The sequence below is a fragment of the Cydia fagiglandana genome, chromosome 22 (genome assembly GCF_963556715.1).
Source record: "Cydia fagiglandana chromosome 22, ilCydFagi1.1, whole genome shotgun sequence".
NCBI lineage: Eukaryota > Metazoa > Arthropoda > Insecta > Lepidoptera > Tortricidae > Cydia > Cydia fagiglandana.
Window position 1 is genome coordinate 11,820,906 of NC_085953.1, and position 26,532 is coordinate 11,847,437.

Sequence of the window (26,532 nt, forward strand, 5' to 3'; positions counted from 1 at the left end):
TCTCCGAAACTACTGGGTCTGAAATTAAAGAAAAAATACACAAAATAGATGACAGCAAAACCTATTAGAAATGTGCAATCAAGCTGAGTCGGACTTAATTACTTAGTTTTCGATCCGCAACCCCTATGGGTTTTTGAAAGACATTTCATTCACGTCCACATAAAAGAATACATTGTTAATTGGGTAATTTACGGAACCCTTGGATCGCAAGTCCGACTAGCACTTGACCGGTTTTTTTTATTGATAAAACTTTAACTGCCACTTATAATATAACATTTTTCTAGAGGTCAAAGCAATTAATCCCATGAATTGGCGTAGGTTTTTACGAAAGCGACTGCCATCTTGACTTCCAACCTAGAGAGGAAACATAGGTCTCAGTTTGAATATTATGACCCCCATCTTCGTTCAGCGAAAATTAATAGCTTCGGAGAAATTATCGTCTAAAAATAGTCTACAAATGTATTGGTTACAGTGAGATGCAATGTGAGTGAGCTTACGCAAAAGCAACGAGCCAAGATGTTTACCCGAAACTACGCATTTCGCGTACGCAACAAAAAACCGAAATGCGCAAATTGCGGGGATCTTTCTCTTTTACTCTAATGAAGGCGTAATTAGAGTGACAGAGAAAAATCCCCGCAATTTGCGAACTTCGATTTTCGCGGTTATAGCCCTGGTGGCATATTACTGTCATTAAGTCATATTAGCGTCCTGATGAAATATTCAAGGGAGTTATTATTTCTCACAAATATTATACCGAAAAACGTAATTGAAGACCAAAAAAGCTACTACAGATACGTCACTGTCAAAACTGTCAATGTCACTTATGTCACTGTCAAGTAAACATTCCAGGTTTCGCCAACCTTTTTCTAATATCCTTATTTATATTAGCATTGATAAAAAAGGTTTTTGTCAAAACTATACAACTTTTGTCGCCGACTGCACTTTATTTCCAACAATCAACTAACGTTAGTAACATTGATTGATACAGTTCTAACGAGCTAAGTATAAATACTATAAGGTTCTTCAATCACAGAGTAGTACCTACTCGACTATATAGAGGAAGAGTCATTTTTATAGTGACAATAGGTATAAAAAGTAAAACGCTTAACGCAAACACACTTAAATCTGTATCGTTACGATGTCTCGCGTTACTTCTTACTGTGGGATTAACCAGTCTCCTCGTGAGAGTCATTTAATACACACTATTATTCTGCGATTTCGTTGATTTTGCTAAAATATGTATGTAAGAAAAAACACATCAGAGTTAGGAGTTAGTTCGTAATTATTTGTAAATGAATGCACCAAATGTTATGAATACCTGAAGTGGTACCAGCACAATACCAGCTTTGCAACCAAAAATCACGGATATTTAAGTTTTTATTAGCTCGTCTTGTATTTATGTAAAAATAAGTAAATAAAAGTACTTTTTTAAATCGTAGGAGTAAAATTACCAATAAATAATTTATTTTAGAGTGTTTATTTATAAAAAAGGAATTTACTATTTAACAATTAATTTATTGCAGTGGCAACATTGTAGTAGTTTTTTTGGTCTTCAATTACGTTTTTCGGTATAGACCAGTTTAACCGCGAACTCTGGCCCCGTACAGTATTACGGTGTTCGAGTTCAGAGTTAAGATGGTAAGCATGAGTTTTGGTAAGCCCAGGAGACGCTAGATGGCGCTGACTTGTTTGTAAATTGTGCGTGAAGTTATTAAACATGTTAATGACGGAGTCACAAATATGTACACATACTGTGGTTTGCGTTTAATATACTTAATAGTCATTAGTTTCACAAGGTTGTTGTTACAACCCTTGTGCTTGTGGTAATGTTGATACCAGAGCAAGCGAAAGATTTCAAAATTGAATCACGAGCGTAGCGAGTGGCGCATGGGTCGAAATGTGAATTGTGAACTCTTGAGCATTTCGAGGATTCATGTCACGAGGTAAAACAAACTTTGCTACCGAGTGGAACACAATTTTTCACTAATACGAGGAAATTCAAACTAAAAATATACAGATCAAATGAACCCAAATGAACGCTACCTATTCAACATTTATTATATCAAAACATCAACAACATTAAAAACAATTCAATCAGCCAACATGAAACTATACAAAATTTGCATGAAATTACTTTGCCACTCTTGTTGATAAAATGTCATAGTCTTGAATTTAACAAGCGCTGGTGGCCTAGCGGTAAGAGCGTGCGACTTACAATCCGGAGGTCGCGGGTTCAAACCCCGGCTCGTACCAATGAGTTTTTCGGAACTTATGTACGAAATATCATTTGATATTTACTAGTCGCTTTTCGGTGAAGGAAAAACATCGTGAGGAAACCGGACTAATCCCAATAAGGCCTAGTTTCCCCTCTGGGTTGGAAGGTCAGACGGCAGTCGTTTTCGTAAAAACTAGTGCCTACGTCAAATCATGGGATTAGTTGTCAAGCGGACCCCAGGCTCCTATGTGAGCCGTGGCAAAAATTCCGGGATAACGCGAGGAAGAAGAAGAAGTCTTGAATTCAACAAGATCATTTTGTCGCTATTAACATATACCTATAAAAAACCAGCCGATCCTTCGTTGCAAGGAATGTAGCTTTTAAATGGGTTAATAAGAATATTGAGAAATTTTAAGTTAGTGTTTGCTTATCGACTTAGATTCTAATCTCATTAAAAATATGATGAATTCAGGGACCAATAATAATATGAAATTGGCTGGAATCAATATGTTTAATAAGGCCCGGGCAAGACTATATTCCAATATCGACATTAGCCAGCTCGGCGATATTAAAATGCAAATTCCTTGAATCAATCTGCTATGATAATTCAATTATACTACTTCTTTCCCGAAGATGGCTTTGTTCAATAAAATATTAATGTAGATATGATTGTCCATACTTCGTTTTTAGGGTTCCGTACCCAAAGGGTAAAACGGGACCCTATTACTAAGACTTCGCTGTCCGTCCGTCCGTCCGTCCGTCCGTCCGTCTGTCCGTCTGTCACCAGGCTGTATCTCACGAACCGTGATAGCAGGTGAAATTTTCACAGATGATGTATTTCTGTTGCCGCTATAACAACAAATACTAAAAACAGAATAAAATAAAGATTTAAATGGGGCTCCCATACAACAAACGTGATTTTTGACCAAAGTTAAGCAACGTCGGGAGGGGTCAGTACTTGGATGGGTGACCGTTTTTTTTGCTTTTTTTTGTTTTTTTTTTGCATTATGGTACGGAACCCTTCGTGCGCGAGTCCGACTCGCACTTGTTTAAGAATCGGGAAATAACTTTCCAATTCGTCTGCGTTTATTTATTGACCGAAGCGAAGCGAAGGTCTACGTTTTGACTCGGGCATTTTGCTTTCGTATGTCCGGATGTTCTCCTCTACAGGTCGCAATTCTTAACCGATTCTCGTGAAATTTTGTGACCGAATTTTATGACTAAATAAAATTTTTTTGTCAATCCGGTTTTTGGATTTTTTTAAAAATGGCGGAGTCGTGATACCTGGCGCCTAAACAAATAGTCGTATCGATATCATAAGCCTATTTTCTTTTTGAAACATGTTTACAGAGTTAATAGCAAAAAATGCAGAAAAAAATTATCGCTGGTTTAGGCGGTATTTAGATATTTAATTTTAACTAATTTTAATTTGAGAAGGAGTAGCTAAATTTCGTCAACCCATCTAAGAACTATTTGGCTCAGTTTGTAAACGTTCGTTTTTCTGTTTGCACAGAGGGTCTGGGTTCGATCCCCAGTAATTGTATGCTGGGATATTATAACTTTTTGTATTTTTTTACACATAAATTTCGTATTGTTTTTCTTTAATTTACTATACACCGTGTTTTTATTGAATTCCGTTAACTTCGGGGTATAGTTAAGTACGTTTATAAGAACTAAATGGCATAGTTAATTTTCAAAAAAATATTTTTTTTTGTTTTCTTTTTTGTTTTTTTTTTTGTTTAAAAAGTAATTAAATGTAGCATATAGCGTTGTTGTAACACGGGCATTACATTTAACTCAACCAAACAATTGAAATCTGTAACATATCAATGTCATTTCGTACATTGATATGTTTCATTACATTGGCACTGCGTGTGCTGTCAAAATCTCTGCAGACTTTTCTTGGTCTAACTCTATCCACTTTTCTATACAATTAGTATGGCGACGTGGATACTTAAGTTGGGGCACCGACCGTACACTGACATCGGAATGATATTTTTATCATGTTATTTAGTAGTCATCGTGCGTCTCGCTTGCGCCAATACATGTACGGACAAGAACCAGCGAAATGCACGATAACTAAATGACATCAGTTAGACGTCATTCTGATATCAGTGTACGTTTGAATTGGCCTGTTAGCCAAAAATTGTTTCGTATGTCCATCTGTTCTACTCTACTGGTCGCATTTCTAAACCAATTCCCGAATTTTGTAAGCAGGTTCGATAGTTAAGGTTTTAATTGTCAAATTAGATTCTCTAAATTCTTCTAAACAACGAAGCCATACATTTACTCAGTTTTAAGCTCAGCTCGCGAGGTCTACAGCTCACAGAGCCACTAGTTTTAGTCATCACAGGAAAATTTTAAAATCCGGAATAAACGAAGTACACGCGTATAATATAAGTAATATCTAGGAGTCCGAGCTTGCTCGTAAAACATGTAAAAACTTAAAAATGCGCGTTTTCCAGAGATAAGACCTAGCTAGATCGATTTGTCGCCCCCGAAAACCCCCATGTAGCAAATTTCATCGAAATCGTTAGAGCCGTTTGTCTATACAACACAACCGAGGTTTGAATCCACGATTTTTGACCACCACACACATACCGGGTGGAACAGAATGAAGGACGTTTACGCAAACGGGGAATTGTCTAGGCTATTGTTTATCATCTCTGTATCGTACGTAAAATGTTTCAACCCTAGGAGATCTAATTGAATGGCATAAAATGTAAATAACTTTGTAGGATTGTCACTGACATAAAAATATTTCATTTTAATGATTTGGTTTTACTTTGTAATCCAGCTTTACGATTATAATAACTCGATTGTAGATCATTTAGATAACACTATCCTTTCAGGTCAGTCCCTAGAAATGTTCCACCATGTATAAAAGAAAAATATTCATTTTGTTATGCATAAGGGTTAAAGGATTTTGTAATAATATTCATATGCAAAAGCTTATGCTTTTCATGTCTAGACAAGCTACGTGCCTGTCAGTCAGTCAAAATGAAAATATTTCTCCCTTCGTAACCACTAAATTGAAAATTAACACTACAAAGTGTTTAAGACAGACCGCAGACTTCATAAACATTATAAGTTATAAGACTTATAAGCCATCACCAGACATAAATTAATTTCGTTTAAGTAATTCTAGCTCCAGTTGCCAAATATATTCAGCCTAGATCTCAAATTAACTTTAAAACTTCCAGGCTAATTCGAACGTGCGATGACATCAGATAGATATTTGAATCATCCCGGTATCCGATTGAGCTAAAAATTTTGCATATATATGTAAATCGGATGACAAAGCAATATTATGACGACTTGGAGGTCCATCTCATCATAATATTGCTTTGTCATCAGATCAGCTGATCTATTGATGAATGAGACAGGGGGTGACCACGGGTACTCTGATAAAACTGTGTTTGGGGTTGTTAGAATAGTCTCGATGAGTACTAGTTGCCTGTGGAAAAAAAACTACAGACAGCGATAAAAGCTTGTTTCAAAAATGGAATGTCTGCCAAAAACTTATTTAATGATTCAAAACGCGAAAATATGTTAATTCACATTTTGTCATTGTAATTTCGTTAGTCACATTTCGTACAGACATCCACACTTCCACAGTAAGAAATCAGTCCTATTCCAGTTACCTGCCAGTTAAGTTTCACCCTGTGCACAAGGCAGTCTGGGTGGTTTATTTTTGTCGCGCCGCTGACATGTCTGTCGGGCTCCGTGCGATCAAATATTAATGTAGTTGAATCGATTAGCTCTGTTTCATATAATACCAATATATTATGTATATATCGACGCGCGATCTTAATATCCGCTAGATCATAAATTCCTATACATATCGTGAAAACGTGAAATTGTCTCGTTCCCTGAGGCGACGAAGCCCCGCTACGCGGGACTCTTGTTTCTGAACAGTTTGCCCTTCAGGTATTTGAAGCAACGTAACGAACCTTTCCTGTCTTCTTGCATGGTTTAATGTGACTACCGTGAAAACATTTACGATCGTGCTGATATTACGATCGGCCGCCGACATATACATCGATGTTGTCTATAAGTTAGGTCTTGCTCTCATTGTCGCCAGACATTCCACGGGGATTATACATGTCATTAGCGAGCTAGTGCTAAAATCTAATATGTATTCAGGCCTTGAACCGTAAGACGGATTATTGGCTTCATGAAGGATATAATTTTACTTGGCTTTATATGTATAAGTTACATAATATCATGTGCGTACTTAATAATAAGTAAGTCTTCAATGTACTGTGATATATTGTAATATAATATGTTAGAGATAATGTTCTTGGCATTAAACTTAAACAGTTAGATCGCTTTCTCCTCAAGCAATACTATTTAATTCTATATTAACATAACCATATCCCAGTTTTCGGGGGCATAATCTTCAAAATTAATTAAATATAGTTATGTATAAAGTAAATTCTAAATCATAAAAACAAATGTGACACATCCTTGAAATAAAAGTTACCTATTAATTAAGAGCATTAGTTATTTTATTATCCATTTGCAAATCTGTTTCATTTATTCTTATTGCATAGCAACGGTTTTATGCATTAATGTATGCAAGAGTTCACTGCAAGTGCAACTAATGTTACACAAGTGAAAGGGAACTGAAGGCCTAGGAGTGGTTTAGCTCTAGACTAGTGGAATTCCTATTTATAGTCAAGTTAAAGGCTCTTAAGTGAACACAATTAACTGAACATAGTCAGGGCTATAACCGCGTTAATCGAAGTTCGCAAATTGCATCTTTCTCTGTCACTCTAATTACGCCTTCATTGGAGTAAAAGAGAAAGATCCCCGCAGTTTGCGAATTTCGGTTTTCGCGGTAGCCCCCCAGATTAAGGAGCGCTATCACGCCAGCTTTCGCCGACGCCAAGCTCACGGAGATCTGCTTCCACTCTATCCGACCCAAGTTGCTTTTGTGTTGGAGGCCAAGACTCATTTTTGGCCATCGCGACAGCTAAGTAAGAAAGTAGGTCAGATCAAGGCAATTGACAATGACAGGGCCCGCGTCTACTCCGCAGCAGTAACAAGTAATGCAACTGTGGTTACCATCCGATGGGCCCACAGATTACCAGTTCGCCGGACGATATCAGCCTGACAGTTGTTCGGAGCTGTCAAATTTTGCGTTTAACTGACAGGCTGATATATCGTCCGGCGAACTGGTAATCAGTGGGCCCCTTTAGGCTAAGCGTATGCCGAAGACGAAGGCGACGCAGTTCACGCAGCGCAGCGCAGCGCAGATTTTGAAAAGTATAAGTAGAACGTCCTTGTGCGGCTGCAGTGTGCGTAGCTAAAGGACGGTCTATAATTTACAAAATCTGTTCTGCGTGAACTGCGTCACAGCACACGCTTAGCCTTATTCTTCGTTGTCGAACGTAAATATAAATATTTACTAACGTTTACACGACGCAATGTGCTCTATTAAAACTCCAGGAGTAAAAAGGGTCAATGGCTCCCCGAAACATAATCTAGTGTACGTAAATACGCGGCCCGAATACCTATTAACAGCACACGCTTCTATTCCTATACCCTAACTCTTTGCTTTAAGGTTCAAAATACGTCGAAAATTATTCGTTACGGCATTCGGGTGAAGGTGAAACATTAAACTTTAAATGAGTACGCCCAGTTAATGTTGTAATTTTTTGTTGGAATTTGTTTTGACGGGTAAGGGTTTTCAGTAAAAATGGGGTCATATTTCATCCCCTATTATAATGCTCTTGGGATATTATAAATAAGAGAATGAAAGGATGGTTGGATGGTTCTAAAAGCCCCATTTAGACGGATCAAGAAATTGCACGCCATTTTGTTACATTGCGGTATTTGGTCGATTGACTGAATTAATTGTACTTTGTAGTTAGCAATGTCTCGAAAATTGCACGTAAGTTCTTGTAGTTCGTGTAATCACAGTTTCGAACTACTTATATTAGGTACTTTATGGGGTTACCAGCAAACTTTGAAAATTATAAAAAAAGTAGTTGACTTACCTATTTTTCCAAACTTGTAAAATAACCGGCTCAGTTATCCGAAAACAGGCAAGCTGGTGGTTATCGAGTTCTATGAACGTGACGCCACTGCTAGTCAGTCAAGCAAGCCCGTCCTGGCTCCTATTTTACCACGTTGACATTACTACCAGGCGCAGGCCCGGATTTAGAGACCTATTGATATGGCTCTTAGAATTTAGGGGGCTCACCGTCTCCATCGCAAAACCATTGCTAGGTTGCCTGGACCCTAGCCCCTTGTGAGCCTAGGCGAAAATCCGGCGATGACCAGGCGGGCCGTACGCATATTTGCCTCCGAAGAGTTTTAAAATAAATCAGCCATTCAAAGTCGGTCAAGAGTCCCATGACATCATTGTGACCATACTTGTGAGTTGAAGGTTGATGATTCACATGTATTGTTCGGTTCAAACTTGTCTGTGACAATTTAGTTAGATATGGGTAGCTGAGTAAATAGATTTAGAAAATAGGGATGATGAAACATATTTAATTTAATGAAGTGGGTAGAAAATTAAAAATCTGGGCTCCTAGCCAAGATGACAATCGTATATCGACAAATGCCGATCGAAAAGAAGAAATGTATCGGTATGACAGACGCAACGAAATACAAGGCTTCGAAATCACCAAATTTAAACTTTTGTTACGCATTACATAATTACGTTTTGATAATAAATTAATTGTATTACAATTATATAAATAAACGTACACACGTGACGTCTAATTTCAAACGCCAAGTACAATGTAAGACAGACTCATTTGACATTTCTGAAATGTATATTGCTTTCATGTCGTTGCTAAGTTCCGAGTTCATGTTTCGTTGACTTTGGTTTATGATATAAATTATGCCTAACATGTATAACACGTGTATGATATTTTCCTTTAATAATTGTGACATAATTCTAATAAAACTTATTTTCTTCCAGGTACTTATCCAGGAGCAGTAAGTTAGGAGAGTCCTCCAACCCACTCACAAACAAATTGGACTTTTTTAATTTCACGAAAGGAGTTCGCCTTGATACAGTCTGAACTCGTAACGAAGTTGCTGTCGAAATGTTCACGTTTTGTTTGTGTTTAGAACGGCTTTTTTTCTGCAAGATATTTTTGTAAAATAAAAATACATATGTATTTCTAAAATAGAAATACATATCACTCTAAAATTTTATTCTCTCAATCCACTTATGCCTAATTTGAAAACTAATCTTGATCAATTGCTTCATGACCTCCTGAGACCCAGAAGCAATTGTTTTGTTTTTGAAATTGGAACCCTTAGGGCCACTGGCACCATTCACTAACCTGGGGTTAACAGGTTAAACCTGGAGTGTCACCATGGTTACCAGTACAATTTGACACTAGCTTAACGGTTTAACCGGTTAACCCCGGGTTAGTGGGATGGTACAAGTGGGCCTTAGTTACACAATAAAAGTTCAAAATAGATATTTGGAATATGTACAAAAAATTGTACGCAGGGACGTAGGAGGATAAGCGAAAAAAATATTGCTTCTGCGTTATAAATGCAAGTGTCTAATTACATACATTTCTTCACATAATTTCCTTTCGAGTCAAACCTCGGCAACGCAACTTGCCATTCTATTTCGTGGTTCATTCATGATTTATCTATTTACTTTTTATTTATTTAATAAAAAAAAATGCATTATTCATGAAAAATACGCAATTAAATAATAACTTGCGTTAGTTTACAATAAACCTTTTCATTCGATTGCGGATTATCCTTCGAATATTATCCATGATAACGAATAATAATCCTTTATTATCCTTTACTTTGGCAGCTAAGCTCTTGCAAAATAGTTAATTGTAACTCAAATAATTCCAAAGTTAAATTGAATATACCGTATTTCGCAGCAGACCTACAAATGATTAGTAATATTGAATATTATAATTTTATTACTAGCTGAAACGTTTGAATAACGAAGTTAACATCTGATATTATTATGCCTCGGTATAATAACGTTGAATTATTAAGCGGTTAATGAACTTAGGGCAAAAACTAAACCTACTTTTGTTCTCAGAATAAATACATGTTTGTTTAGTTTAGGAATGCAGTGAAACTACTAAATGTATAAATAATACTTTATTGATTCGTTCCCTAACGTTTTTACAAATAAATTGAATTTCCAACCTAAATATTTGACAATTACATTTGAACTCTTCTGAAAAGTTATCTGTGACTTTCTCAAACTTTGTGGCCATTGATTGCTTCTGCATTTTTGTTCTTCAATATGAATATCATATTTTCCTTCAAGCAAGACAAGTCGATTAAATATCTTAAAATCTTCTTTAACGAAATCGTTGAAATCTGGAAGAAAATCTTCATTGGAAATTCAGCCATCATCATCATCATCATCTACTTTCCGACTAGCGAACTACCGAAACCGCTTCCCCCAAAGCCGGATGCCCCTTGTCCGTAGTTGTTGAAGCCACCGCCGCCCTGCTGGGATCCGAAGCCAGAGGAACCGCCTGAGGCTCCACCAGATGACTGCTGGGCTGATGTTACCTGGAAATAATAAGGTTTATTAAAAAAAGCCTTTCGTGGATTCGATTTCTTGCGTTTCTGATAAAAGGATTAAATCCTGATGCGCCTATTAGATTTGCGCTATTCTTGCAAAGTCCTGTGCATAATTTTTGTACATATTTTTTGTTTTGAAGACTTGTTTGTAGGTGCTTCAAGGTTCCAAATTCTATTATATTTATAATGGACGTTTGAAGAGATTAGACATGTGTTCCAATATGTCGTTGTAACCCTTTGAGGTTCTCGATACCTGGGAATAACCGTAAATTGATAATACCTGATGGAAGCTGCTCTGTTGCCCTCCTTGCTGGAATCCTTGCTGTCCGCCTCCCATCGAAGAACCACCTCCGAACCCGGAGCTGCCTCCACCAAACTGCTGACCACCGCCGTACTGGCCGCCTCCGACACCACCCATGCCCAGCCCCCCGCCTATGGGCATTCCCATGCCCATACCCATGCCCATGCCGCCGCCGTATGGCGGGATGGGGGCGAAGGGCACGGCTGAGACGGCCACTGCGCAGGCTACGGTGAGCAGCTGAAAAAAAGACGAAAATTGAGAATAGCATTCTTTTATTGTCAGTAGAAAATTACTAGCCACAAAATTTTGGAGAGAAACTACTAATACCTATACCATTACACCATATTTCTGTTGAAGCTATTTAAATAACTCATTTCATTGTTACAAACAAAGTAATAAAATTGGCCCCAGGAGACACCCCTGAGGTACACCAGCCTCAAATAGTCAGTTTAGGTGCTTACGAAATAAATCGTATGATGTAAAATGTTGTATTTTGTTTTGATAGCAAGAAAACAACACATGAATACACTTAACAGTTAATTCAATAAAATTCGTAAAACAAACTACTTAATCAAAAGCCTAAGCATGGACTACATCATTTAAAGAAACATAATATTTAAGATTTATTCAAAATAAATCAGTAAGTATGTAAAACATCTTATGAATTGTCAAAAGGCACTGAAGGGAAGATCTGGATTACTAATTTCTTGGGTTAGTGTAACTTACCAGGAACTTCATGGTTCTCCTTCGACAGCACACAACGAAATGATGACCTGAACGCATCCGCCTATTCTTTTATAACCATCTCCAGCATTAACTAATGACTCTACGTATTTAACAGTATTAATATCTCTAATTGTTTCTCAGATTTGCCTGCTAATAACACGTTTCCCTTCATTGCTACTTAATTACTACAATAGACTTTGGGTATTGTCTAATAGGCTTTAAATGTATTGTTATCTTAACATTATTGCTGGGTTTTTTGTTTTCGTTGGGGATTCCAGTGAACCCTATTATTGATTTTTATCCAACAAAAAGGTTTCTATGAGTCATTATAGAAAGGCGGATCAGGGGATTAACACATTGTTGCCCGTAAAATGGTATTTTTAAATGCATCTGTTGAAAACACGCAAAAACCTTGTTTTAAGACCCTATTAGTCGATTCGCAGTATTATCAGTGTGTTGTTTTTCGTATCTTTTGGTGCGTAAATGTTGTTATCGATTTGTGTTGTGTTCTGTGAAATGAAGTGATTACTGTATACATTTTTGTCTGTACAATATGACATATGTCTTGTATTTTCCTCATAAAAAAGTGCTTTTGCTTTTAGTGTATTTTATTTATTATTCATTTATTTATTTTTCTTCTTAGGCTAGGTCATTTATAACATGAATATAAAAGTAAAATACAAAAACACATAAAAAACAACAAAAAATAAGTATAAACACATTATAAAAAACCTAACCTAGGGTGCCGCCAGCAGCGGGGCAGGGTCCAAGCTGCCGGTGGTCAGGGCCGCAGAGAGAGGAACCGGCGGACTATCCGCGCCGTGTCCAAGATCACCGCCTTCTGCATCTGACCCTTGATCCAACCACCTAGCGAGAGTTTCTCAAAATGTCGGTCGAGACTCTTCGCTATTAGACCGTCCACTGAAACGACTATCAGGACAATGATCGTCGAATCAACATCCCACATAGCGGTTATCTCGTGAGCCAAGTCTAGGTACTTACTGGACTTGTCCTTCCCGGCTTTCACGAGATTCTCATCATGGGGGATGGTGATGTCAACGAGCACGGCCCGACGTTGCGATCGATCGATTATCACGATGTCAGGCTTATTGGCTACAATAGTCCTGTCAGTGATGATAGATCGATCCCAATAGAGCGTGGCACGACCATTCTCGAGAACCATTATTTATTTATTATTAATATCACAAGAACGGTTACAGTACTTATACCAATTACATATTACCTCTGTCAATCCGATCATACCTACTATATGCTATATATGACGACCGGTCTGGCCTAGTGGGTAGTGACCCTGCCTGCTAAGCCGATGGTCCTGGGTTCGAATCCCAGTAAGGGCATTTATTTGTGTGATGAACACTAATATTTGTTCCTGAGTCATGGGTGTTTTCTATGTATATAAGTATGTATTTATCTATATAAGTATATATATCGTCGCCTAGCACCCATAGTACAAGCTTTGCTTAGTTTGGGGCTAGGTTGATCTGTGTAAGATGTCCCCAATATTTATTTATTTATTTATATGTTAAGAAAATATAGGTAAATAATTTATTTAATAAGGACGAGAAATTGATAATAGTCCATTTCTCTTATTGTGTCTTATTACCCGGCCAGCTATTCAGGAGACTGGGTAAATTATCTATTTCCCTTGTATTGTTCTTCTGAAAGCAACTGTATCAACTGTTACAGTAGATACTGCATAATGTTGCGGTCACTGCGGCACGTGAATATATAAATTAATTAGAATATAGAATTTGTAAAATCGTCTCATCGTTAAACCTACAATTTGTTTTATTTATTTACAAACAAGAAAAATCAATTAATTGTTTTAAAATAAGAACGATTACGTATATTTCTATTTATGGCACGAATACTTCAATATAAGGGCTAATCCCTTTAAAAGGGCCAACTTTTAACAACGGGTACTAAAAATAAATAAAAATAAATGTTTCTATGTAGGTAGTGTATTAGCTGTAGGTACAGCATATATGAGGTTGAATATGATGTATGCCTGAATTCATTTTAGCACGCCAATTTATGTATTTAAACTCAAAACTTTTGCCCAGCAGTGGTACACCAAAGTACGCTTCTAAAAAAATAACTTAGTATAAATTTGTATAAATGGTGGACTTAATGCCTAGATTTTACAGTGTTAGTTAGTTCGTTCTTTAATCATAAATTTATAACCACTTGACGGTCCGACGATAGCATAGTATCCGAAACCAATATGCTCTTAACCGTCCGCGGGAACCTTACTATCCAAGGGGTGGAAGTAGGAACGGTTCATTTCAGAGCTATCTAACGGAATATTTCGGCATTATTTACTAATTCCCTTGATAAATCAACGTAGCCTAACCAAATAAGTTAGCTCTAAAAAATACAGATGGCAGTGTACGCTAGGTGCTTAGACACTGCGATTTGCATGCGTCGCGCAAAAAAAACCGGACGGTTGACAGGAAAACAGTCTCGTGGGCCGGACGGAAAACACTCAAGTGTGAGTTTAATAAAAGTATGTCAAAACAAAATGTTTTAATGATTTAACAAACGGGTAAATATCTATAAATGTTCTCTGTGGAATATTTTCCCTAGTTTGTATGCCTAGGTTAGAAGTTTTTACATTCCTGCATTCATTTTAGCATGCGAGTATATTTATTTTTTCAAACCAATTGTTCGATTGGAAATTCGGTCTACCTGTGAATACATCGATAAAGTTTTCCTACCGTTATATCAGTACCACAGCAAAGCTGAATAGTAAATATATTTTTTCTACAGCATAAGGATTTTGTTTTAAGTAATTGGTAAATAAGTTGTTTAAATAATTGCTTGTAAAAATGAGCCATGTAAATGTGCCCCCTGTGGTCGATTTGCTGAATAAATGTTTGATGTTGTGGTTACATACGTATAATATACCTTTGTTTATAAGGTGTGTACCTATGTTAAGGGTGGCTCTATCTACACCGTGTTTTTATTGAATTGTGTTAACTTTGGGGTACGGTTAAGTACGTTTAAGACAACTAAATGGCATAGTTAATTAAAAAGAAAAAAATTTTTTTGCTTTTTATAAAAAAAAATTAAGTTTAAAAAGTAATTAAATGTAGCATATAGCGTTGTTGTAACATGGGCATTACATTTAACTCAACCAAACAATTGAAATCTGTGACATATCAATGTCATTTCGAACATCGAGCGACGAGATTGTATTTAAGTTTAGTAGCAAATGCATGAACTCATTCTAAACACTAATCAATATGTAAACCGGCCCTAAGGCGAGTGTACACGCTTGTAGAGGCCTTAAAGGAAAAAAATAAAATATCGATTATCTCCGAAATGGAGTTAATTAGAACATCGGTGTCTTTGAGAAAGTTACTAGATTTAAGCTCAGGAATGCACCCCTGAAATTAACGGAAATCAAAAAAAACACGGTGTATAATGTAAATTTGCCCCGCGCCGAAAACAGCAGACTTTTTCCTAAAGAAACTTGTGCGCGTTGAGTTAGACCAAGCTAAGTTGGCAGCGATTTCGATAGCCCAGACTGCAGTGTTGCCAACTCGGATTTTGAAAAAATGCTAGACTAATGTCTAGATTATGCCAAAATAATGCCAAAGATTTTTGAAATACCTATGCAAAGAAAATGCTAAAATATCACTTGAAATTAGACACTTAAAACACATACATTTTTCAAATTTGCCGCCTTCTTCTACTGACAAGATCTGCTTGACCAACTTTATGTGGTTCATATTTTCATATGAATTTTGACTTTAGTGGACGTCCATCCGTCCACTAAAGTCAAAACTCATATGAAAATATGAACCACATAAGGCGATGGCGCATATTGTTGCTGCCAAGTTGGTGCAAACTTGGCTTAGACTAAATTATGCTAAAAAATATGCCAGATGCTAAATGGAAAATTTTGATGCCAAAGCGAGTGAAAATATGCCAGATCTGGCATCATTTATGCCAAGTTGGCAACACTGCCAGACTGTGCGAGTGTGATATTCAACGTCAAACCTCTATGAAATTATGACATTTAAACACTTGCACAGTCTGAGCTGTAAAAATCGCTGTCAACTGGTCTAACTCAATCTTCTCCATGGTTTGATTCTATAAGCTTATTATGAATTCTGAATTATTATGTAATAAAAAGTTATTGTATTAGTATAAGAATTCAAGACTGTTATATGTATATCAGTTAAATTAAATTAACAGAAAACTATTTTGTGATTGATTTCACGGTCAAGAGCGCCGTGGTAATTTTGGACGAGTTTAGTGGTAAAAAGTTATTGTATTGTATTGTATTTAAGATTGAAAGCCTGTTATCAGTTAGTAAAATTACCAGAAAACTACATATTTCACGGTCAAGAACGCCGTGGTAATTTTGGACGACATTAGTGGTAAAAAGTTATTGTATTGTGTATAAGATTGAAAGCCTGTTATCAATTAGTAAAATTACCAGAAAACTACATTTTTCACGGTCAAGAGCGCCGTGGTAATTTTAGACGAGTTTAGTGGTAAAAAGTGGTATTGTATTGTATATAAAATTGAAAGCCTGTTATCAGTTAGTAAAATTACCAGAAAACTACATATTTCACGGTCAAGAGCGCCGTGGTAATTTTGGACGAGTTTGTTTACGGTTGTATAGTTTCTGGTTTCGCATCTGGTTACCTCATGCCTGTTGTTTACTTTAATATGGTGTTAGGAATGGCTTGTACAGTCGCCATCGGATATATCGGAGCGGCCGAGGTGCTCACAAATATCTGGACACGCCTCTATTGATGGCGATTCTAATAAACCAGTTTTTTCTAAATCTTGTTGATACACAGAACGAGTGCTAAATATTTATGGTAATTAGGATAATGACACGTGTTGAATTTTATAATAAATTCGAGTTAAATACTTAAATGGAAATTAAGAAATAATTATATTATTATCTCCTTTATTTATTTTCCTTCTTAAGTTAGGTTAATTATAATATGCATATAAAAGTAAAATATAAAAACACTTACAAAACAATAAAAAAGAAAATTATAAACACATTATAAAAAACTATATAAAACTATATTATTATAATTATTAAAGAAATACAAGACCTCAAAGTTTCAGAATAAAAGCAAATTCCATAATTTTTTTTTATTAGCCTATTGTAGTGCCCCACTGCTGGGCAAAGGCCTCTCCCCTGATTTCCACAACACCCGTTGTAGTGCCTTACATTTTATTGAAAAATATTTTTTATAGCAACATTTTGCTGTCCAAACGATGTGTTTGACTATACTATAATGTTATCAGTTTGGAGAATTTTTTAACACATACTTACATAAATGCAGTTTTCCTTGAAATGACTTTATTCGTGGTATTATGCTATCAATTATCTGTTATTTGAACAGATTAGAGTTTTATTTAATGGGTGCCACAGGGCTATTTATGCAAGAATAATTTATTAAATGGGTGCCTCTAGCCAGGGCTATTAAGGTGGTTCGCCTAGGTTACTCAAAACTTAACTGTCGCTAGATGGCACCACTTTTGCAAAATTTCAGATTTTATTTTTTTGTGAAATGGTCTTGGTATTTGTATACTTAAAAGTTTGTTTCGCGCACTCTTTAAGTAAATATTGAACTATTAACATAAACATTGAATACTTCATTGTGCAAAAACCACCTTTTTAATTCGACGGAGTGTTGCTGTCACGCTTTTTCCTACTATTACTCACACATGCAAACAGTGTTTCCGTGATCCTTGTAGTAGACAGTTTCACACAACGTAAGTATGTTGCAATAGCGTAACGGTATGTTCGTGGAAATACGTGCAAGAGGATTGAGGTTCAAGACTGGTGCGAGTAGGTAATTTCTTTTTGTTTCTCCTTTGTGTTATCTTACCTTTAAACGAGCAATTATTAGATATATAATTATTTATTTATATATTTGGATGGTATCAGAAACGGCTCTAACGATTTCGATGAAATTTGCTATAAGGGGTTTGATCTCTTAGAAAAGGTCTATGAGAAAACGCGCATTTTTGAGTTTTTATGTTTTGTAAGCTTTGGTCGGTCTCCCAGATATTCAATCTCCGCTTGGCAACTAATCCCAGAATTGGCATGCGCACTAATTTTTACGAAAGCGACTGCCCTGACCTTCCAACCCAGAGAGTAAACTTATTTGGATTAGTCCGGTTTCCTCACATTGTTTTCTTTCACCGAAAAATAGGTATCGGTGTATAAATAGGTAGGTATCAAATGCTATTTCGTACAAAAATCGAAAAATCATTGGTACGAGCCGGGGTTAGAACCCGCGACCTCCGAATTGCTTTCCGTTAGGCCAGCAGCGCTTCCCCCACATACTCAGTGTTATCAGGTTTTTTAAAAATCAAAAACGATTACTTATGAAAGCAGAAGAATATAAATGATCGTATTAGATTTATAATTGTTACATATTTGCCGTAACTTATTTTTAAAATGTGTTTTTCAATTAAAAGACACGTCAAGATTGTTTACCTTATTTCTAATGCTAAAAAAAACAAACTATAGTAATAATTGTGTTTTTCATTCATAGACAAAATCCATTATTTTTAACCACAGGAAATTTTATACACTTCTTTTTAGGGTTCCGTACCCAAAGGGTAAAACGGGACCCTATTACTAAGACTTCGCTGTCCGTCCGTCCGTCCGTCCGTCTGTCACCAGGCTGTATCTCACGAACCGTTAATAGCTAGACTGTTGAAATTTTCACAGATGATGTATTTCTGTTGCCGCTATAACAACAAACTAGTTTTGTGCGTTGTGCGCGGGGCCCGAGGGCCCCGCGGTCTTCTTGTTGTTGTTTTGTTGTTGGTATTGTTGTTGGTGCTGTTGTTTGTGCTGTTGTTGTTGTTGGTGTTGTTGTTGGTGTCGTTGTTTGTGCTGTAGTTTTGTTTTCCAAAGCGAAAAAGAAATGAAGTTGTACTTTTGCTTGAAAGAAAAGGTCCGCATGCGAGCACTTCATTCCCGCAGCTCGGCCTTCGGCCTCGCGTGCTTGGGAAATCGTAAGGGACGCTCCGGGCCTTCGGCCCTACGCGGAGCTCGGCCTTCGGCCTTCGCTGGGTTTCGAAGCTCAGCGTCGGGCCTTCGGCCCGCCGCTTCGCTTATTAAAACACTTGGAGGGTTGGTTTTGTTTCGGGGCGTAAGCGGGAAGTTGGAGCTTAAACACGACCCAATAGTAAAAGTGTCTTGACAAGCTCACGTCGGGCCTACGGCCTTCGGCCTTCGGCCCGCCGTTTCGCTTGTCTAAGACACTTTTCCTATTGGGTCGTGTTTAAGCTCCAACTTCCCCCTCTCGTGTGACGCTTCGGGCCTTCGGCCCTACGCGGAGCTCGGCCTTCGGCCTTCGCGAGCCTCGACGCTTCGCCGTCGGGCCTTCGGCCCGCCGGCTCCGCTTATCAAGACAGTTGACTTGGTAGAACGCTTGGGACTTCATTCACGCAGCTCGGCCTTCGGCCTCGCGTGCTGGAAAGCTCGTAAGGGACGCTCCGGGCCTTCGGCCCTACGCGGAGCTCGGCCTTCGGCCTTCGCTGGGTTTCGAAGCTCAGCGTCGGGCCTTCGGCCCGCCGCTTCGCTTATTAAAACACTTGGAGGGTTTGTTTTGCTTCGGGGCGTAAGCGGGAAGTTGGAGCTTAAACACGACCCAATAGTAAAAGTGTCTTGACAAGCTCACGTCGGGCCTACGGCCTTCGGCCTTCGGCCCGCCGTTTCGCTTGTCTAAGACACTTTTCCTATTGGGTCGTGTTTAAGCTCCAACTTCCCCCTCTCGTGTGACGCTTCGGGCCTTCGGCCCTACGCGGAGCTCGGCCTTTGGCCTTCGCTAGCCTCGACGCTTCGCCGTCGGGCCTTCGGCCCGCCGGCTCCGCTTATCAAGACAGTTGACTTGGTAGAACGCTTGGGACTTCATTCACGCAGCTCGGCCTTCGGCCTCGCGTGCTTGAAAGCTCGTAAGGGACGCTCCGGGCCTTCGGCCCTACGCGGAGCTCGGCCTTCGGCCTTCGCGAACTTCGACGCTCCGCCGTCGGGCCTTCGGCCCGCCGGCTCCGCTTATCAAGATAGTTGACTTTGTAGAACGCTTGGAGGCACCGCATTCACGCAGCTCGGCCTTCGGCCTCGCGTTTCGGGAGTCGGGGTGGAGGCTCCGGGCCTGACGGCCCGTCGCGGGGTCGGCCTTCGGCCTCCCGGCCCGAAGCTCGCCCTTCGGGCTCGCTTAACACAGTTTTTGTATAGGATTTTGCTTTGTTAGTCATTCCCGCGGCGAGGCCTTCGGCCTCGCCCAAAATTACTGGGGGTAGGACACGCTTGGACATTCGGGGTGAAGCTCCGGGCCTGACGGCCCGTCGCGGGGTCGGCCTGCGGCCTCCCAGCCTGAAGCTCGCCCTTCGGGCTCGCTTAAAGTACTTGAAAAATTGGTTTTGCCCGTGTCAGCGGCCATTTTGAATTTTTCGAAAAAATTTTTTTCACATGGTAATCTCGGGCCCCCAAGCTCGCCGCATGCCAAATTTCAGCGCGCTCGGACCAACTTGAAAAAAAAAAAAAAAAAAAGTCGGCCATTTTGAAAATTTTTAAATGCAGTTTTGTTTCGCTCGAGGCCCTCTATGACATTTGGTCGAGCACCCCCCACCTATCACGCACCGTTTAAAAGTTGCCATACAAAATAAAAGTGGCCATTTTTTCCGCCATCTTGGATTTTTTCGAAATTTTTTTTTACCAAACGAATCCAGGGGACCCCGAGATTCCGTGACCAAAATTTGAGCGCGCTGGGACAAACTTGAAAAAACGTCAAAAAAAAAAGTCGGCCATTTTGAAAAAAAAATGGCGGCGTCAAAAACTGCCAGGGTCCCTCTATGACATTTGGTCGAGCACCCCCCCTCTAACTTATACCGTTTGGCCGGGCCGTCAAACATTTTTTTCGTTTTCCACCTCTCCAGAATATCCATATTTTTCTGGACCTACATTTTTGGCCCTCTATACGAATCTTTTTTTTTTTTTTAACGTAGGTCTCACAGTTGGCAAATAAAACGTATACATGAGAAATGAGTGGTAATGTAGCTATATATAATATTAACTAGTTTTGTGCGTTGTGCGCGGGGCCCGAGGGCCCCGCGGTCTTCTTGTTGTTGTTTTGTTGTTGTTTTGTTGTTGGTGCTGTTGTTTGTGCTGTTGTTGTTGTTGGTGTTGTTGTTTGTGCTGTAGTTTTGTTTTCCAAAGAGAAAAAGTAATGAAGTTGTACTTTTGCTTGAAAGAAAAGGTCCGCATGCGAGCACTTCATTCCCGCAGCTCGGCCTTCGGCCTCGCGTGCTTGGGAAATCGTAAGGGACGCTCCGGGCCTTCGGCCCTACGCGGAGCTCGGCCTTCGGCCTTCGCTGGGTTTCGAGGCTCAGCGTCGGGCCTTCGGCCCGCCGCTTCGCTTATTAAAACACTTGGGGGGTTGGTTTTGCTTTGGGGCGTAAGCGGGAAGTTGGAGCTTAAACACGACCCAATAGTAAAAGTGTCTTGACAAGCTCACGTCGGGCCTACGGCCTTCGGCCTTCGGCCCGCCGTTTCGCTTGTCTAAGACACTTTTCCTATTGGGTCGTGTTTAAGCTCCAACTTCCCCCTCTCGTGTGACGCTTCGGGCCTTCGGCCCTACGCGGAGCTCGGCCTTCGGCCTTCGCTAGCCTCGACGCTCCGCCGTCGGGCCTTCGGCCCGCCGGCTTCGCTTATCAAGACAGTTGACTTTGTAGAACGCTTGGAGGCACAGCATTCACGCAGCTCGGCCTTCGGCCTCGCATGCTTGGGAAATCGTAAGGTCCGCATGCGAGCACTTCATTCCCGCAGCTCGGCCTTCGGCCTCGCGTGCTTGGGAAATCGTAAGGGACGCTCCGGGCCTTCGGCCCTACGCGGAGCTCGGCCTTCGGCCTTCGCTGGGTTTCGAAGCTCAGCGTCGGGCCTTCGGCCCGCCGCTTCGCTTATTAAAACACTTGGAGGGTTGGTTTTGCTTTGGGGCGTAAGCGGGAAGTTGGAGCTTAAACACGACCCAATAGGAAAAGTGTCTTGACAAGCTCACGTCGGGCCTACGGCCTTCGGCCTTCGGCCCGCCGTTTCGCTTGTCTAAGACACTTTTCCTATTGGGTCGTGTTTAAGCTCCAACTTCCCCCTCTCGTGTGACGCTTCGGGCCTTCGGCCCTACGCGGAGCTCGGCCTTCGGCCTTCGCGAGCCTCGACGCTTCGCCGTCGGGCCTTCGGCCCGCCGGCTCCGCTTATCAAGACACTTGACTTGGTAGAACGCTTGGGACTTCATTCACGCAGCTCGGCCTTCGGCCTCGCGTGCTAGCGCATGCGTAAGGGACGCTCCGGGCCTTCGGCCCTACGCGGAGCTCGGCCTTCGGCCTTCGCGAGCCTCGACGCTCCGCCGTCGGGCCTTCGGCCCGCCGGCTCCGCTTATCAAGACAGTTGACTTTGTAGAACGCTTGGAGGCACCGCATTCACGCAGCTCGGCCTTCGGCCTCGCGTGCTAGCGCATGCGTAAGGGACGCTCCGGGCCTTCGGCCCTACGCGGAGCTCGGCCTTCGGCCTTCGCGAGCCTCGACGCTCCGCCGTCGGGCCTTCGGCCCGCCGGCTCCGCTTATCAAGACAGTTGACTTTGTAGAACGCTTGGAGGCACCGCATTCACGCAGCTCGGCCTTCGGCCTCGCGTTTTGGGAGTCGGGGTGGAGGCTCCGGGCCTGACGGCCCGTCGCGGGGTCGGCCTTCGGCCTCCCGGCCCGAAGCTCGCCCTTCGGGCTCGCTTAACACAGTTTTTGTATAAGATTTTGCTTTGTTCGTCATTCCCGCGGCGAGGCCTTCGGCCTCGCCCAAAATTACTGGGGGTAGGACGCGCTCGGACATTCGGGGTGAAGCTCCGGGCCTGACGGCCCGTCGCGGGGTCGGCCTGCGGCCTCCCGGCCTGAAGCTCGCCCTTCGGGCTCGCTTAACCTGCTTGGAAAATTTCAATTGCCCGTATCAGCGGCCATTTTGGATTTTTCCAAAAATTTTTTTTCACATGGTAATCTTGGGCCCCCAAGCTCGCCGCATGCCAAATCTCAGCGCGCTCGGACCAACTTGAAAAAAAAAAAAAAAAAAGTCGGCCATTTTGAAAATTTTTAAATGCAGTTTTGTTTCTCTCGAGGCCCTCTATGACATTTGGTCGAGCACCCCCCACCTATCACGCACCGTTTAAAAGTTGCCATACAAAATAAAAGTGGCCATTTTTTCCGCCATCTTGGATTTTTTCAAAAAAATTTTTCACCATACGAATCCAGGGGACCCCGAGATTCCGTGACCAAAATTTCAGCGCGCTGGGACAAACTTGAAAAAGTGACAAAAAAAAAAGTCGGCCATTTTGAAAAAAAAATGGCGGCGTCAAAAACTGCCAGGGTCCCTCTATGACATTTGGTCGAGCACCCCCCCTCTACCTCTTACCGTTTGGCCGGGCCGTCAAACATTTTTCGACCCGGGAGTCGAATCCAAAAATCCATATTTTTCTGGACCTACATTTTTGACCCTCTATACGAATCACTTTTTTTTTTTAACTCAACCCTTACAGTTTCCAAATAAAACGTATACATTAGAAATCAGTGATTCTTGTAGCTATATATAATATTAACTAGTTTTGTGCGTTGTGCGCGGGGCCCGAGGGCCCCGCGGTCTTCTTGTTGTTGTTGTTTGTGTTGTTGTTTTGTTGTTGTTGTTGTTGGTGCTGTTGTTTGTGTTGTTGTTTGTGCTGTAGTTTTGTTTTCCAAAGAGAAAAAGAAATGAAGTTGAACTTTTGCTTGAAAGAAAAGGTCCGCATGCGAGCACTTCATTCCCGCAGCTCGGCCTTCGGCCTCGCGTGCTTGGGAAACCGTAAGGGACGCTCCGGGCCTTCGGCCCTACGCGGAGCTCGGCCTTCGGCCTTCGCTGGGTTTCGAAGCTCAGCGTCGGGCCTTCGGCCCGCCGCTTCGCTTATTAAAACACTTGGGGGGTTGGTTTTGCTTTGGGGCGTAAGCGGGAAGTTGGAGCTTAAACACGACCCAATAGTAAAAGTGTCTTGACAAGCTCACGTCGGGCCTACGGCCTTCGGCCTTCGGCCCGCCGTTTCGCTTGTCTAAGACACTTTTCCTATTGGGTCGTGTTTAAGCTCCAACTTCCCCCTCTCGTGTGACGCTTCGGGCCTTCGGCCCTACGCGGAGCTCGGCCTTCGGCCTTCGCGAGCCTCGACGCTTCGCCGTCGGGCCTTCGGCCCGCCGGCTCCGCTTATCAAGACAGTTGCTTTTGTAGAACGCTTGGAGGCACCGCATTCACGCAGCTCGGCCTTCGGCCTCGCATGCTTGGGAAATCGTAAGGTCCGCATGCGAGCACTTCATTCCCGCAGCTCGGCCTTCGGCCTCGCGTGCTTGGGAAATCGTAAGGGACGCTCCGGGCCTTCGGCCCTACGCGGAGCTCGGCCTTCGGCCTTCGCTGGGTTTCGAAGCTCAGCGTCGGGCCTTCGGCCCGCCGCTTCGCTTATTAAAACACTTGGGGGGTTGGTTTTGCTTCGGGGCGCAAGCGGGAAGTTGGAGCTTAAACACGACCCAATAGTAAAAGTGTCTTGACAACCTCACGTCGGGCCTACGGCCTTCGGCCTTCGGCCCGCCGTTTCGCTTGTCTAAGACACTTTTCCTATTGGGTTGTGTTTAAGCTCCAACTTCCCCCTCTCGTGTGACGCTTCGGGCCTTCGGCCCTACGCGGAGCTCGGCCTTCGGCCTTCGCGAGCCTCGACGCTCCGCCGTCGGGCCTTCGGCCCGCCGGCTCCGCTTATCGAGACAGTTGACTTTGTAGAACGCTTGGAGGCACCGCATTCACGCAGCTCGGCCTTCGGCCTCGCGTTTCGGGAGTCGGGGTGGAGGCTCCGGGCCTGACGGCCCGTCGCGGGGTCGGCCTTCGGCCTCCCGGCCCGAAGCTCGCCCTTCGGGCTCGCTTAACACAGTTTTTGTATAGGATTTTGCTTTGTTCGTCATTCCCGCGGCGAGGCCTTCGGCCTCGCCCAAAATTACTGGGGGTAGGACACGCTTGGACATTCGGGGTGAAGCTCCGGGCCTGACGGCCCGTCGCGGGGTCGGCCTGCGGCCTCCCAGCCTGAAGCTCGCCCTTCGGGCTCGCTTAACCTGATTGGAAAATTTCAATTGCCCGTATCAGCGGCCATTTTGGATTTTTCCAAAAATATTTTTTCACATGGTAATCTCGGGCCCTCAAGCTCGCCGCATGCCAAATCTCAGCGCGCTCGGACCAACTTGAAAAAAAAAAAAAAAAAAAGTCGGCCATTTTGAAAAATTTTAAATGCAGTTTTGTTTCCCTCGAGGCCCTCTATGACATTTGGTCGAGCACCCCCCACCTATCACGCACCGTTTAAAAGTTGCCATACAAAATAAAAGTGGCCATTTTTTCCGCCATCTTGGATTTTTTCGAAATTTTTTTTTACCAAACGAATCCGAGGGACCCCGAGATTCCGTGACCAAAATTTCAGCGCGCTGGGACAAACTTGAAAAAACGTCAAAAAAAAAAGTCGGCCATTTTGAAAAAAAAATGGCGGCGTCTAAAACTGCCAGGGTCCCTCTATGACATTTGGTTGAGCACCCCCCCTCTACCTCTTACCGTTTCGGCGTGCTCTTATGCAGAATCGTGGTCTTCCACTCGTCCAGGATATCCATATTTTTCTGGACCTACATTTTTGGCCCTCTATACGAATCACTTTTTTTTTTTAACTCAACCCTTACAGTTGCAAAATAAAACATCTATATTAGAAATGTATCGGGTTGTAGCTATATATAATATTAACTAGTTTTGTGCGTTGTGCGCGGGGCCCGAGGGCCCCGCGGTCTTCTTGTTGTTGTTGTTTGTGTTGTTGTTTTGTTGTTGTTGTTGTTGGTGCTGTTGTTTGTGTTGTTGTTTGTGCTGTAGTTTTGTTTTCCAAAGAGAAAAAGAAATGAAGTTGAACTTTTGCTTGAAAGAAAAGGTCCGCATGCGAGCACTTCATTCCCGCAGCTCGGCCTTCGGCCTCGCGTGCTTGGGAAACCGTAAGGGACGCTCCGGGCCTTCGGCCCTACGCGGAGCTCGGCCTTCGGCCTTCGCTGGGTTTCGAAGCTCAGCGTCGGGCCTTCGGCCCGCCGCTTCGCTTATTAAAACACTTGGGGGGTTGGTTTTGCTTTGGGGCGTAAGCGGGAAGTTGGAGCTTAAACACGACCCAATAGTAAAAGTGTCTTGACAAGCTCACGTCGGGCCTACGGCCTTCGGCCTTCGGCCCGCCGTTTCGCTTGTCTAAGACACTTTTCCTATTGGGTCGTGTTTAAGCTCCAACTTCCCCCTCTCGTGTGACGCTTAGGCCGTAGGCCCGACGTGAGGTTGTCAAGACACTTTTACTATTGGGTTGTGTTTAAGCTCCAACTTCCCCCTCTCGTGTGACGCTTCGGGCCTTCGGCCCTACGCGGAGCTCGGCCTTCGGCCTTCGCGAGCCTCGACGCTCCGCCGTCGGGCCTTCGGCCCGCCGGCTCCGCTTATCGAGACAGTTGACTTTGTAGAACGCTTGGAGGCACCGCATTCACGCAGCTCGGCCTTCGGCCTCGCGTTTCGGGAGTCGGGGTGGAGGCTCCGGGCCTTCGGCCCGTCGCCGGGTCGGCCTTCGGCCTCCCGGCCCGGAGCTCGCCCTTCGGGCTCGCTTAACACAGTTTTTGTATAGGATTTCGCTTT

The 26,532-nt window shown here is 42.1% G+C and overlaps 2 protein-coding genes across 3 annotated transcripts in view; one reads left to right on the top strand and one right to left on the bottom strand.

Annotated features, from left to right (window-relative positions):
• LOC134675410 (calsyntenin-1) overlaps positions 1 to 26,532 on the top strand; it is a 372,645-nt gene that overhangs the window by 90,992 nt on the left and 255,121 nt on the right. The gene's annotated exons all lie outside the window — the stretch shown is intronic.
• Positions 10,307 to 11,904, bottom strand: LOC134675527 (ctenidin-1-like). Its single transcript, XM_063533791.1, has 3 exons — positions 11,784 to 11,904; positions 11,037 to 11,294; positions 10,307 to 10,744 (listed from the first exon to the last, which is right to left on the bottom strand). Exons 1-3 carry the CDS (start codon positions 11,838 to 11,840, stop codon positions 10,595 to 10,597), a joined length of 465 nt encoding a protein of 154 aa, XP_063389861.1. The 5' UTR covers positions 11,841 to 11,904; the 3' UTR covers positions 10,307 to 10,594.